This window comes from Arachis ipaensis, chromosome B05 (assembly GCF_000816755.2).
Source record: "Arachis ipaensis cultivar K30076 chromosome B05, Araip1.1, whole genome shotgun sequence".
In the NCBI taxonomy this organism is placed as follows: Eukaryota; Viridiplantae; Streptophyta; class Magnoliopsida; order Fabales; family Fabaceae; genus Arachis; species Arachis ipaensis.
The window spans coordinates 123,261,380-123,276,223 of record NC_029789.2 but is presented as its reverse complement, the minus strand read 5'-3'; the positions used below and the strand labels follow the sequence as shown (position 1 = coordinate 123,276,223).

Below are 14,844 nucleotides of genomic sequence, written 5' to 3'. Positions count from 1 at the left end.
TATTTTAAATTTTTAAAATAATAAAAGTGCTTTGGTTCATAATTATTTAATTTAAAAATAATTTTTATACATTGACTTTTTTGTTTAAAAGTACTGATTTTAAACAGTTAATTTTTTATAAATCGAATAAACATAATTAATGGTAAAAGACAGCAATTCGTTAAGCAGTGTCACTAAATGGAGGAGATATATTTATATTCTTTATACCATAATTACATAATAAAAAAAATTAAAAATAGAAAAGCCTCGGCTGCAAGAGAATCTTGTCTCCTAACTATTTCAAGTTACAAAAGACTAATTAGGGTATACGAAGTCGACATTATTTCAATCTCCAACAAGTTCATTGCTATCTACTTCTTCATTAAGTTCAATACCAAATATAAAGTTACATCATTTACTGAGTTCAATCAAATCCCAATTTTTCAATAAACAGGTCCAATCAAGATCGTCATAAATCAAAGGTATCTAACAAGATCAAATTAAAGCCCAAACACCAAATTGGTATTTAAAAACCAAGTCAAAATATCAAACAAACAACATGAGTCAAAAGACCTCATTCTCTTCTTTTGTTTCATTAAGGTCAAAAGTTAGCATGGAAGCATTGTGTTAAGTAAAAACAACCTCATTAGAACTATCATCTGGTACAACATCTTCTTCCTGCACTGAATATTGAACTATCTCCCCTGTTTCTTCTGAAGTCTCTTGAATCTTGTCCCGAGATAAACCTAAAAGTTACATTATAGCCGACTAAATCCAATGTATTATAAATTATTAAAAAAACATGGTTAAGCTTAACATTGTAGATGTCTTATTTGGCTTACGCTCCCAAAGTCGTGCAATCTTTCTTTCTATAAGAATGAATTCCTTCCGAGACATAATTTCAAGTTCAACAATAAAACTATTCTCATAGCGTGTCTGCACAATGTACGAAAGTGCATTTGTAAGTAATGTAATAGCTGGAAGCTAGAAGTGATCAACAAAATTTATCAAAGGCACTTTTCATTCAACATCAACAACATTTCAAGCTTTGTAGCAACTAAAGAATATGCCAACTAGAAACCATGGTAACTAATTAAAGGTAAGGATTAATAAATTCAATACCAATAAATTTCAATAGTGAGCTATGGATTTCAAAGTGGTATTGTATAGGAATTTCAAAATGGAACCTTATCTTATATATGCAGCTTCATTTCCTTTCAAAGCATAACCTTATTGGCCTAGCCATATAAGATGTATCTAACTTAAAAAGTATTTTTAATATCAGATTTTGTTTTTTGTATCACTATATTAAGACGAACTATCAGTAGGATTGGTTTATGTTGTTACAAGAGAAAATGCTACAAGAGTTGGAGAGCTTGAACGAATCCTTAAATGATGATAAGCTTAGTCTTGAGGAAGTTACAAATGACCATGATAGTATTATCTCATTATGCAATGAAAAAGATAAGGCCCTTCAGGTAAAGTTCTTAACTTAATTGAATTGGTCTTAACCATCTTCACATTATTGACCTATCTCAATGATTATACAATATACTAGGCTGCAATTTCAGAGAAAAGGAACATGGAAACAAGGATGACCAAGTTGAATAAATTGGTTATAGAGAAAGAGGACACTACCCAAAATGAGCCTATTGGAACAAATCAGCAAGTAAGATGCCTTTTGAGAGTAGTTGTTCATTGTCGTTTTTCTTATTGATATAATTTATTTTAATTACATATCATTTGTGGAATTTGGTTGATATTTGATAGGATTTACAAAAGCTTGAAGATGAGCTAAAACTTTGTAAAAATGAGCTTCATGTAGCTGAAGAAACCATCAGAAGTTTGACAACTAACAAATTGGTTTTGGACCAGAGGTTGTCTAGCCTTAAGAAGAAAAATTCTAAACAGGTAAAGAAGAAGATTGAGACTCTATTAGTTATTTTAACTTTAAAACGGATAAGTCTAAAATTTTTAATCAACATCATGGTTGTGGTTATAATGCAGAGTTCTTCTATTCAATTGAAACTTGAACAAGAACGCAAAACTCTGAAAGGTTAAGTTTATGACCTCGAAATAAAAGTAAAAGTATTCAAACAAGAGTTAGTTGTTGCTAAGTCTACACTTTCAGCCAAGGACTTTGAATTGACTGCATTGAAGAGCAATTTGAAAGAGCTTGAAGAATTGAGAGAAATGAAAAAGGTTTTGATACTCTTGTCTCAATTTATGTGTTAAATTGAAGATGCAAAACAACTTATACATTTATTTTTACTTTATTTAGGACATTGATAGAAAGGACAAACAAACAATTGCCAGATTGAATATGCAACCAGCTCAACTAGCTGACATAGAGTTGCTTTATAAAGAAGAACAAGTGTTGAGAACGTGATGTTTCAATACAACAGAAGGTGGCAAAGATAAAGTGTTAATTACAACAAGTATGTCTTTGACTTGTGAATTTACATATTTAATCGACATAATAAAAACATTGGAATTTTGGCCTCTATTCTTTAATATAAGAGTGTACTGTCGGCTAAGGCCCCTAAGTGACAAAAAGATTGCTGAGAAAGATGGAGATTCTCTTACTACTATAGATGAGTTTACTGTTGAACATCTATGGAAAGATGATAAACCAAAATAACACATATATGATCATGTGTTTGATGGCAATACCACTCAAGAAGATGTGTTTGAGGATACAAGGGTAAGTATAATCATGACAAATTCTTGCTTTAGATGTATCTTGAACATTAATAGATGTATCACTAATAGATTTCATAAAAATGAAAACAAAAGATAGTTTTCTAGAAGAATTGTAAGAGAGCAAAGGCCAAAGAATATTCTACATACTCCACCTATTAAAAAGACTCTTAGCTGAGGGGGTAAAAAGGAAAAGAAAAACTAGAGAGAGAAATAAATCTTTCATTTTTTAAATAGCACTCCTAATCATAACTCAAGTTACAAACAGCAACAACAACTTAATGCTTAGTCACATAAGATGCTACTTTAAAGATACTTACCAAAGAGTACTCAACACAACAATTGTAGATATTGATTTTAGAATAAGGTAATAACAATAACTACTATGGTATTACATCCATCTTAAAATATTTCATAATAGTTTAAATGAAAAGCACAATAAAACAATTAGAAAAAAGGGAGACGACCCTACTATGCAACATGTCTATTGCAAAAAATGCAATGGATGCTGGAAAAAGTCTTAAGAAGCATGCAAGGCTATGAAATATTAACATATGTTGGATATTGACATAACCAAAAAATGGGGATGTAGAAAACGATTATTATTTTATCAGAGAAGATGCAAAACCAAAAGGCAACAAAAGCACCACCCATATTGTTGAAAATATACACCATAGTCATAAAATCATTGCTGAAAGGGAAAGCACATCATGTAAATTGTGGTTCAAGACTTCAAACTTGTATAGTGCTGCATACAAGAGAATTTGGAGAATTCATTATGTTTAAATTATGTAGCAAGATACGAGATCATATACTTGGTGCTTAAATCCAGATTTTACCTTTACCTCCTCCGGTATTTGGTGCGATAGTTTCTTGTTTGTACTTGTTATGAACTCGAAGCCAAATTTCTTGTGGTACTTTGTTTCGAATTGATTCAATTCTTACAATGTTGAGAGTCTCAAAAAATGTAAGACCTTTGGCCGTGTCTTTTGTTTAAAGGATAATAAAACCACTAAAATTACTGTTGCCGTTCAAAAAAAGTAAAGGAACTTTTTGCTATCAGACATATGAGAGCATACCTTCATAATTGATTCAGGAGATTTGCTAACAGCCTCAACTATGTGCATGTGTGTAGCGAATTCATCCAGCCATGAGTTAATAGGCAACTTGTTGAACCATAAGTCTCTTGCGAATGATATGGCATGCTCCAGCGAAGAGAACAAAGCTGCTTGCTCCATCGCCCTGGAAAAATTGATGCTAGTACCGCAAAGAAAGAAGTCCCTCTTCCAATTTCCCTGATAAGTCCTATCATGAAACAAGTGAGCAAAATAACTTTGAGTATACATGTCAATCAATATATAGCTCCAGGAGTAGTAGGGGAAAAAATACAAAATAAATAATTTTAATTTGTAATATATTATTAATATCACTTTTCAGGTGGACCAATTGTCACTTATGAGTAACATAATTCAAGTCTTTCCATGTTTTAATTTCTACTATATGCTAGTTGCTAATTAATAAAATTGCAAGTGTCTAACTCTCAACTAGACTATAGATAGAGTAATAGTGAACATATCCTATATTGGTATCTAAATATGTCTATAAACCAGTAGCCTATTTGAAAGTATCAATGGCATCAGTGATGGGTTCTTCTAAATTTTCGTCCCTTGTCAATGACAAACCTTTGATGTCACACTCAGACAACTTAGTCAAACTCGGTTGGGGGAAAAGTTTGACCTCATAGTGTTCATTGTCTTCACCCATGTCAAACAAATCTCTTAACTTCACATGGACTACTACACTCCATTCCTTATCAACTTCATCATCCATATAGTATACAAGGCGAGCCTCGGATGCAAGAATGTACGGTTCATCATCTTCTCGATCACTGGTATGAATTGGATGAGAGAAATTGACCATTGTGTGTCCCAAAAAGTCTTGTTTTATGCCTCTACCAGAGGTGGTATTTTTCCAGATATATCTAAACAAGATGACTGTGAATTGACCACTGTAATTCAACTCAATGATATCCCCTAGTTTTCCATAATACGAGACACCACCAACAGCAACATTACTATCGCACTTGCTTGCATAACTTCAAGTGTCAGAAGTGACATAAACCCCGTTATTTAGGGTTTTCAACCCTTCTTCTCTTAATAGGATTCTAAACTTAAATCCGTTTATGTTGTAAGATGTAAAGGGGCTAGCTTGAACATTGGGACAACATGCAAGCCACTGCAATTCGTTTGAATGCCTGATGCTTCCCAATAGAACCTGATAGGGAATAATTACATGTTTCATCAGTTTGGGATACAAATGACAGGACACGATCGAATATATAAAAGGATTAATCATAATAGGATTCACCTCACGCTTGAACCAGTCGAGAAATTCTCTGTGCACAATACTGTCTATGTGAGACTAGGACCTTGTCTTACTTTGCAACTTTCTCTTTGTGATTGCCCTAAAATCACTGGATAAATCACAACAGTTTCATGTCAGAATCTCCAACTATAGTTGATCATTTTCGTATTCCAGGATTTCAAATGCACTTACTTTAAGAAATTTTCCACAGCCAAGCAACTGACCAATACATGACGATGTGCTTGAAATTTTTCAGTTGGTGAGAAAGTGTAAAAAGAAGTAGCCCCCACAACCTTTCTAACCTCTGGGAACATGGTTGCAGATTCACTAGGCATAGGTTCACTCGGTTGATCGTCAACACGCATTGGTCAATTGATCCTACTCTCGACATTATCTAGATATTTTGAACAGAATATGAGAATCTTCTCAGATAAGTATCTCTTTGCAATTGAGCCCTCTGGTTGTGATCTATTACGCACGTACTATTTGAGACGACATAAGTACCTTTGAGAATATAACACATGATTTAGTATGTTCGGGTTGGAATAAAAAACGTACATAAATTTTTTTTATAATTACCTTTTCAAATTGGGCACATCCTCCGATAATGCACTAGGCCATCAAGGTGCACCTCCTCGACCAGATGCACTATCAAGTGAACCATGACTGTGAAGAAAGAAGGAGGGAAAATCATCTCCATGTAGCACAGAGTATGGACCACATGATCTTGAAGGAGAGAAAGTTGTTGAGGATCTACGAATTTGCTGCATATTCGACAAAAAAAGGATAATAAATCTACCAAGACGGAAGACACTGGGGCAGAAAATACATTCCTTAACGTAATTAGCAGTAGATGTTCCATTAGAATGTGAAAGTCGTGGCTTTTCAAGCACGACAACTTGCGCTATCGTAAGTCAACACAGCGAGAAATGTTGCTAGAGTACCCATCTGGAAAGACCACATTCTTGATAGTCCTTAAAAAGACATCATTCTGTTGATTGGACATAGTAAAGACGGCGGATGGGTACTTTCTATCTTCCTGTGGCCATAAATCATGCTTGATTCCCATCAATTGGAGGTCTTTTCGAGCTTTAAGGTGTTCTTTAGATTTAACTTTTTCGTTTAGTATGGTGAAAACTATATTGTCACACATTTTTCTCTATGTAAATCACGTCAAGATAGTGACGCAATCCATTGTTCTCCCAATAAGGGAGCTTAAAGAATATCCTCTTCTTCTTCCAAGAAGACTCGTCTTGCACGACAGTTTGCTATCCGCGTTTCCTTTTTCTAGCAACTGATTGCACCTTGCCAAGTTGGACATGCACATGCTCTAGTTGTTTGATAATGTCTCCACCAGAGAATTTGACAGGTGGACATTTATCCTCTATCTTTTCATCAAATCTATCCCGGTCTTTTCATATATGTGGTCATGATTTAAAAAGCGATGATGACCCATAAAACACCATTTCTGACTATGTGTGAGCTGGTTAGTCTCAACATCCCAATTGCACGCAGGACAAGCTCTCCTACCATACGTATTTCACCCAAATAAGTTGTCCAACCTAGAAAATCGCTGATTGTCCACATCAACGCAACATACATCTTGAAGGTATTTTTCTCGTTAGCATTGTACGTTTCAACACCAACCCACAACTGCTTCAACTCGTCGACAAGGACTGTAGGTAAACATCTATATCATTTCCAAGCAGTTTAGAACCAGGAATAATCATGAAGATGATAGAAAATGTGGTTTTCATGCAAATATAGGGAGATAGGTTGTACGAAATAAGAACTATGGGCCAAATTAAGTAGTTTGAGCTCATGTTTCCAAAAGGGTTAAAGCCATTGCTAGCTAAGACTAAGCTAACACTGCTTAGAACAGCCAGAGAAGTCAGAATATCTTCTGTCAAATGCCTTCCATGCCTCGCCATCCCATGGATGCCTACAAATACCATCATTGTTACGACCTCTCTTATGCCACAACATGTCAATGGATGTCTTACTAGACATGAATAACTATTGCAATCATGGCACAAGGGGGAAGTAACGAAGAATCTTCGTCGCTTGCGATTTTTCATTCTTCTTAACAACCATGTTGATCCTTACTCTAGAGTTCTTCGTAGTCTTTTTCTTCCATCTCTATGTCCTACATTGTTTGCATTTAGACAACTCTTGGTCGCTGTCTAGTATAGCATGCAGTCATTTGGACATGCATCTATCTTGTTGTACACGATACCGAGCTTTCTTATGATCCTCTTGGCATCGTGCATATTGCTCGGAATCCTTGCATGCTCAAAGGTGTCCACCAGCAACTCCAATATCATTCCGAAGGCCTTGTCGCTTACTCCGCACATAGACTTTATATGATAGAGCCTCACCAAGAAAGACAACTTAGAGAACTTTGACATCCCGGGTATAACTTATGCTCTCCATCTTCGAGTAGGTAATGAAAATTGCGAGTCTCGCGACTAGATTCCTTGTATAAGTACGGCAACTCCTCCGCATTTCCTCCAACATGTTCGTTCTCTGAGTCTTTTTCATCGCCATAAAGTCCTGGGAAGTTGAATGCCTTATGGACCATCTCAAGCATTGGGGCATTGAAGTTTCTATCGGGTTCTGCTTTTTGTCCATCACTAGAGCTCTCTACTATGCATATCTCACCGTGATGTACCCAAAATGTATAACTAGAGGGAAAAGATTTTATCAGCAAATGATCGTACGCATCCTCCTAGTTTGGAAAAGGTGAAACCCACACTTTGAACATGGACAATGTATCATCCCATCGGATGATGCATTGGCAAATGAAAAATCTAAGATTCTATTCAAACCGTCCCTATATTCTGCACCATTTCGTGGCTTTGAAATCCAACTCTTATCAATATCTAATTTAATAAAATAATAGAGCACCGAATATTCAAATAATAAAGTCAGACTACTAGAAAAACTTAACAATAAATCTCAATTAAATTAATGAAATGTATACTATGATATAGTCATACTGTTTGAAATAAACTAGGAGAATAACTTTTAAAAGATAAAACAAAAAACAAAATTACTAGAATCTAGGATAATACGCAGCCCACAAAATTATTTGAAAAAGTTGCTTGCTCAATGAAAAATTCTGCACTTTCTAAAAAATTATTAGCAGAAAGAAACTCTGATTCTAAAGCAAAAAAAAATTGAAATGGAAAGGAAAACCTTCCTTACAAAAAAAAAAAAGAAAAAAGGAGTATAAGTTAGAGTTAAAAAAATACTTAAGACAAAAGCATAATATAAGTAAACAATCCAACTTAAAAAAAAAACACACTTAAAAATTGTTATAGTTGGATAAAAAAAATAAGTCACTTTGGATTTATAGGAGAATATGGTACCAATACTACATTAATTTACTAAATGGATGATTATTTGTGAATGACAAAATTAACTAAGCCGCATATTTAAGAGGAAAATTATTTGCTCAATCATGGAAGTGATGGAAGTGCTTAGCTCATTAAATTGTTCATGGATTGTTTTATCACCTAACTTGAACCTAAGTCAACATTAAAATTCAAGGCCCACGTCCTGTTTAAAGTGCTTTTGGTATAAAACACATAGTAATGCTCCATAAGTAGACACAAAATAATAAAAACAATTCATAGAATTTGTTGGTATAATATATATGATCAATACAAACTAAAATAAAATAAAGGAAGTGTCATGTCAACTATGAGGATGTTACATATGGTTAATTGGCTATATTGAATTATTTGAATTTTTCAATTTTCTGTATATGTAAATTACCCTTTGTATTTAGTTTGTTTATTTCTATGTTTTATGCTCTTAATATTAAGAGTTCCTTTACTTATGATCCAATCACCAATCTGAAGAGTATTAAAAGGAAAAGAAAGATGCTCAGGAATATCATTTATAGAATTAAACTAGGAGCAAATGAAATTTCACAACACATAGCAAAGATAATAATCACTGATAAAAGTAATAGACAATGATTACGATAAACAGAAAATAAAAGTTCAATAGTGAGCAAGGGAAACAAATGTTTCACAATAAGCTAATCTATTAAGGTAAGTTCTATGATGTAGAAAGAAGATTATTTCTATACCTGTATGTATTTATTGTCAAGATCATTATAAGACAAGTGTCCAGAGAGAGAATATTATTAAAGATATTTTTTGCCATTTAAAGTTTCTATGCAGATTATGTTAAGGCCTACAACACAGGTGATAATTAGATATTTTGACTAATTAATTTTTTCATTATAACTAATTTATAGAGATGATACTGGACTGATTGAAATTTTTTTGTAATGTTTAAATTCATGAATAAAATAATTTAGTATTTAGAGTTTAGTGTTATTTAGTTTAGGATTTGATGAAGAATGTTTTAGGGTTTAAGGTTTAAAATTAGATTGATTAGAGTTAGGATTGGATGGTTTAGAATTTATGATTAAGAAATTAGGATTTGTGATTTTTTGTTTAGAGTTTAGAGTTGGATGGTTTAAGATTTTGATTTTGATTTTTTGTGATTTTGATGAAATTTTATTTTTCATCATAATATATGTTTTACATGATGATATTAATTTAGTTATTAATTCATTTAATAAATATTAATGAAGTAATTTGTTAACGGAATTTTTCATAATTTTTTTGGTTAATTGTTAATTTACATACATAAATTCAATTATGATATAATTAGTTATGCTAATGTAATTTACGAATTTATGTGTAGATTAGTTGTGAATGTGAAAAAAATATTTAATTAATTATTATTTAATTTGTTATTATTTAGTTTGCTAGTAAATAATATTGAAATAAAGATGGCAAGATCCAGTGAGTAGTTAAAAATTCAAAAATTATTATTTTTTGGATTAGAATGATTATTTAAATATTGTCCAAATCAATTTATAACAGAAAACTATATTTAATGCTTACCACACATGTTAGATTTATCGGATATTTTTTTTACGCACATCATCATCATCATCATCATCATCATCATTAAAAACATAAAATGTGAAAAGGTTATTTGGTCATGATGTATGGCAATAAGATTTAATTTGTAGATGAGCTATTGGGCCATTACTAAAACATTTCAACCAGCCCAGTATCATTTTTATAAATTAGTCATAATGAACAAAATTAATTAGTTAAAATACCTAGCTATCATGTGTTGTGGGGCTCCACCTACCCTGCATAAAAATTTCAAATTACAGAAAATGTCTTCAATCATACTCTCTTTCTAGACACTTGTCTCATAGTAATGTTGACAATAAAAATATACTGCTATAGAAAGAATCTTCTTTCTACATCATAGAACTCACCATCTATTAATTATATATTTCATTTTTTCGTTCAAGATTAGGTCAAAATCATGCTGCTTATATGCATCTAGCTAGTAACAAATATGCACAGCATCAACATCAAACTTAGTAAGCAAAAGACATATGTCTATAAAGGATAAATTATCATCTGATGTGCATAATTGTATGATAAATTTAATTGTGCAGTTAATAATTTCTCACATCATTTTTATCAATCTTCTGAGAATGATTAGTGGTGCAAAAGACATATGTTTTAATGCAAATAGATAACTATAGATGAAAGTAAGTAAACTGCAGCATTAGGTAGTATTCCATAATTACAATTTGCTTAGATTTTGTCTTGTTGCATACCAGTTGTTTGATAGTTTGCCTCACAAAAACTATTTCATAAATCTCTTACACACACAAACACAAATACACCCTTTGGGCATAATCAAAAGTCAAATAAAACTCAAAAATAGTAATCAATTAAGCTATCAAGCTTGGCCTTCATCCTTTTTCACACTGCACAATAATTCAGATATTCTTATCTGCATATATTGAAGTATATCCTCTCTCTCTTTCTAAACTTATAGAGAGAGAGACTGCATATATTGAAGTATATCCTCTCTCTCTTTCTAAACTGAGGTTTGCTTTGTTTTTTTTCTATTATCACCACTCCTTTTGGCCATTTAATACTTCCCTGATAGAATTCATAATCAAGATATATTTTTGCAACACATTAACCATAATTTTTGTATTATTTGCAAATTGAGGAATATTTTCTCTTAATTAAGGCTTGGTATTTTGCAGGCCACCCTTGGGTTCAGGGAGGAGGTCCTCCTCCTTATTAGTTTTGTTCAGTGATGACCCTAAGAAATAAACACAATCGATCCAAATATCAAGACTCAGGAGGTTTAAAAATTGGAACAAAATTAAATCAAAATGTTGTTCAAACCAAAATTCAGAAGGAATAGGGATGAAATTGGAGCAAAATTAATCGATTAACAACCAAATAAATTAAATTAGGACAAGTTAAATTGGGACAAGGGAGAAGAACAAACTAGAAAGAGGGGAGAGGGAGAGATCGAGCAGGACGAATCGATGGGAAGGATGTCGACAATGACATGGACGTGCACAGCAGGGTGAGAAGACTTGGACGAGCCGTTCCACTTTCCTTTCGTACGCAGGAGCTACACGGCGGAGCGAGCAGATCAGTGACGGGGAAAGACGACGACACAGACGTAGCGGCTAGTGGAACTGATCGAGGAGAAAGTCACCGCATAAAGGTATCTCAGAGCTGGTGATTGGCGCCTTTGCTCCCCTAAGGTTCACGCGAAAACTTGAAGAATTGTGACAGATTCTTTTTTTCCACCAAATTTCAATAAACTGATCAAATTGTGATTTGGGATTGTTTGGACACCAAACCGCCGCAATTCTCATCAGTTATAAACTGAACATGAAAACACTACCAAAACTGACATTACTGGATCAATTCGCGGCGGTTCGAAAAACCGCCGACAATTTTTCGCTGTAATTTACTATTTATCTTGTAGTGTTTATTGATATAGAACATAAAATTTTGCACATAGCACAAACTTATCGATATATTATATAAATTTTTATACATAACATATAAATATTTGCACACAATATAGAAATTTTCGTACATAACAAATTTTCGCTGCGAATATATTTGTTGATTGGATGAGTCAATATTTTGAACACGTGATTCTTTAAAAATTTCTATCTTGTACACCAAAATTTCTGTATTATGCATCAAAATTTTTATACTATGCATTAAAATTTCTGTGATGTGCATCGAAATTTTTATACTGCGAGTATTTTTTTGACTGGGTGTCAATGTTCTTGGTATGTGGTCTTTCAAAAATGTGTGCCGTATATTAAAATGTCTATACTCTAGTTTTCTGAACATATAATAAGAGAAGAAGATGAAGACGACGAGCAGATGATGATGATGATGATTGTGATAATGATGACGACGATAATAATAAAAGATGAGGAGACAGTAGTTGCGGTAGCGATGATGATGACAGTGGCGGTAATGACAACGATAACGACGTTGAAGAAAGAAACACGCAAAAGAAGAAGAAGACAAATACGATGATGCTGATAACTAAAGAGGAGGTTGAGGAGGAGGAACAAGAGAAGGTAGAAGAAGAAACAGTAGAAAGAAGAAGCGCACGATAACTTGATTAAACACTTGGTAAAAATCACGCTTGGACACCTAATTTTATGGGTTTTTTCCAAAATAAATTATGGAAAATGATTAATTCCCAAAAATGATTTTCCAACTTTAATTCCTCAAATACTCTTTTTTAGCATTTAGGCAAGTTCGCCGGATCCCGGGCGAACTCTATAAAAATAAGCAAGTTCGCCTTAACCCCCGGCAAACTCTATAAATTTTATAGAGTTCGCCTTATCTCCAGCGAACTCCACTCAAAATTTTTTAAATGCGCATTCTTAATTCATATCATCGTCTCCAAAATAGTATATAGATCTACGAACAGTATATAGGAGTATACAAAAAATACACAGACAACAAGTATGGCTTCTTCAAGGATTTTTTTAATTATGAATTAAAAAAAACAAGCCATATTTAACAATAGCAACCATTATTATCGTCTCTAAAAATATATAGGTGCACCGGAATAAGTCATATTTAACAAGAATTTTTTAATTATAAATTAAAAAAATAACTATTTCCTAAAAATAATCCACTTCAAATATATCATATTGAAAAGTTAACAATGGTAACTATTATCATCATCTCCAGAGTACATAAGAGTACACAAGAGTATACAAGAATAAGTCGTATTTTATTTTTGGGAAATAGTTATTTTTTTAATTTATAATTAAAAAAATCTTTGTTAAATATGGCTTATTCTGGTGTACCTGGATATTTTTGGAGACGATAATAATGGTTGTCATTGTTAAATATGGCTTGTTTCTATTTTTAATTTATAATTAAAAAAAATCCTTGAAGAAGCCATACTTGTCAGTGTATTTTTTGTGTACTCCTATATATTGTTTGTAGATCTATATACTATTTTGGAAACGATAATATGAATTAAGAACGCGCATTTTAATTTATAGAGTTCGCGGGGTTAAGGCAAACTTGCTTATTTTCACAGAGTTCGTCCGAGTCCAGCAAACTTATCCAAATACAAAAAAAAAAAAAATTGTATTTGGAGAATTAAAATTGAGAAATTTTTTTTGGAGAATTAATTATTTTCTATAATTTATTTTAGAAAAAAAAACCCTAATTTTATTCTTTAGTTAATATAATTGATGTTACATTTATTTTCGCTTTTCAAATTATATTATTAATAGAGATAAATTTGTGAAAAAAATAATATACTACCTAGATATTTGCCGGAATTATATAGTCACAAGACTAGTATTTTAAAATCTCGAGAAGTGCAAATATAACAAACAATATGAAACAGAAAAACTAGACCAGTAATACCATTTCAATTTGCAATTAGTTTTATGCTGAATTTGCCGACCAAACTTGGTAAAATTGGCAAGAAACAAACTCATATACTATAAGAATTAATGTGATTTCTGTTAAAAGTTTTTCGGTGACTCCTTTTTTTCATTAAAAAATTAAATTAAGTCAACCAGTGACGAAACTTGAAATTTTTTTAAGGGCTAAAAGTTTTAACATAAAAAATATTTAATAGTATCATACAAAAATTTAGGATTGTTACACATTTAAATATATTTTTATTTAAGTTTATTTAAATAGGTTCAACACTAATAAAAATCATTCTTATTAAAAGAGCATCATTACACGCGCTTCTTTTTCTTTTCCTCTTCCGCGCGTCTTCTTCTTTTTCTCCCCGCGCTTTTTTTCCTCCTTTTCCTCCTCTTTCGTTATCGTCATCACTAACAACACTAACATTTTACTAATATCTTCATTGGTTTTGATTTTTTCTGGTGTCATCATTAAATAATTTCAGTTCATTTTTTAGTTTATTTTGGCTCATTTGTGAATTAATTTCGGTTTATTTGTGTGTTAATTTCAATTCACTTATGAATAAAAAATTTGGTCAATACTTATCAGTAGCATCAAGTGAACCGACAATTAACACACAAATGAACCAAAATAAATTAAGAAATGAACTGAAATTATTTAATGATGACAACAGAGAAAATCAAAACTAATAAAGACGTTTGTAAAATGTTAGTGTTATTGGTGATGACGATAAAAAAGAAAAAGGAGGAGGGGGAGAAGAAAGTGGAGGAAAAGAATAAAAAAAGAAGAAAAACTTGGGTGTGAAAATTTGGAAGAAAAAAGAGGAGAAGAAAAAGGAAAGAAAAAGAACCTAGAGAAAGAAATCTAGAAGGAGAAAGAAAAGGAAAAGAAGTGCATGATTTGAAAAGTTATTATAATAACTTGGATAGATTTGGATAAATATTTTATTTGGATGTAGAATTTTATTCATAAAAAATTATAAATATCATAATTTTTTAATATT

At 32.1% G+C, this 14,844-nt stretch overlaps 1 protein-coding gene and 1 long non-coding RNA gene across 2 annotated transcripts; both read right to left on the bottom strand.

The window, feature by feature from the left end:
- LOC107642039 lies at positions 425-4,019 on the bottom strand. Its single transcript, XM_016345369.2, has 3 exons — positions 3,759-4,019; positions 822-915; positions 425-725 (listed from the first exon to the last, which is right to left on the bottom strand). Exons 1-3 carry the CDS (start codon positions 3,915-3,917, stop codon positions 607-609), a joined length of 372 nt encoding a protein of 123 aa, XP_016200855.1. The 5' UTR covers positions 3,918-4,019; the 3' UTR covers positions 425-606.
- Positions 4,323-4,644, bottom strand: LOC110262990. The gene is made up of 3 exons (XR_002348003.1): positions 4,519-4,644; positions 4,395-4,480; positions 4,323-4,361 (listed from the first exon to the last, which is right to left on the bottom strand). It is a non-coding gene; the product is annotated as an uncharacterized LOC110262990 (long non-coding RNA).

Bases quoted from the DNA above. Each gene is read 5' to 3' on its own strand.
- LOC107642039 (XM_016345369.2), bottom strand. From the start codon at position 3,917: ATGGAGCAAGCAGCTTTGTTCTCTTCGCTGGAGCATGCCATATCATTC. The intron at 916-3,758 runs GTATGCTCTCAT...TACATTGTGCAG, and splicing joins CTCCTGAATCAATTATGAAG to ACACGCTATGAGAATAGTTT. The intron at 726-821 runs GTAAGCCAAATA...TGTAACTTTTAG, and splicing joins GATTGCACGACTTTGGGAGC to GTTTATCTCGGGACAAGATT.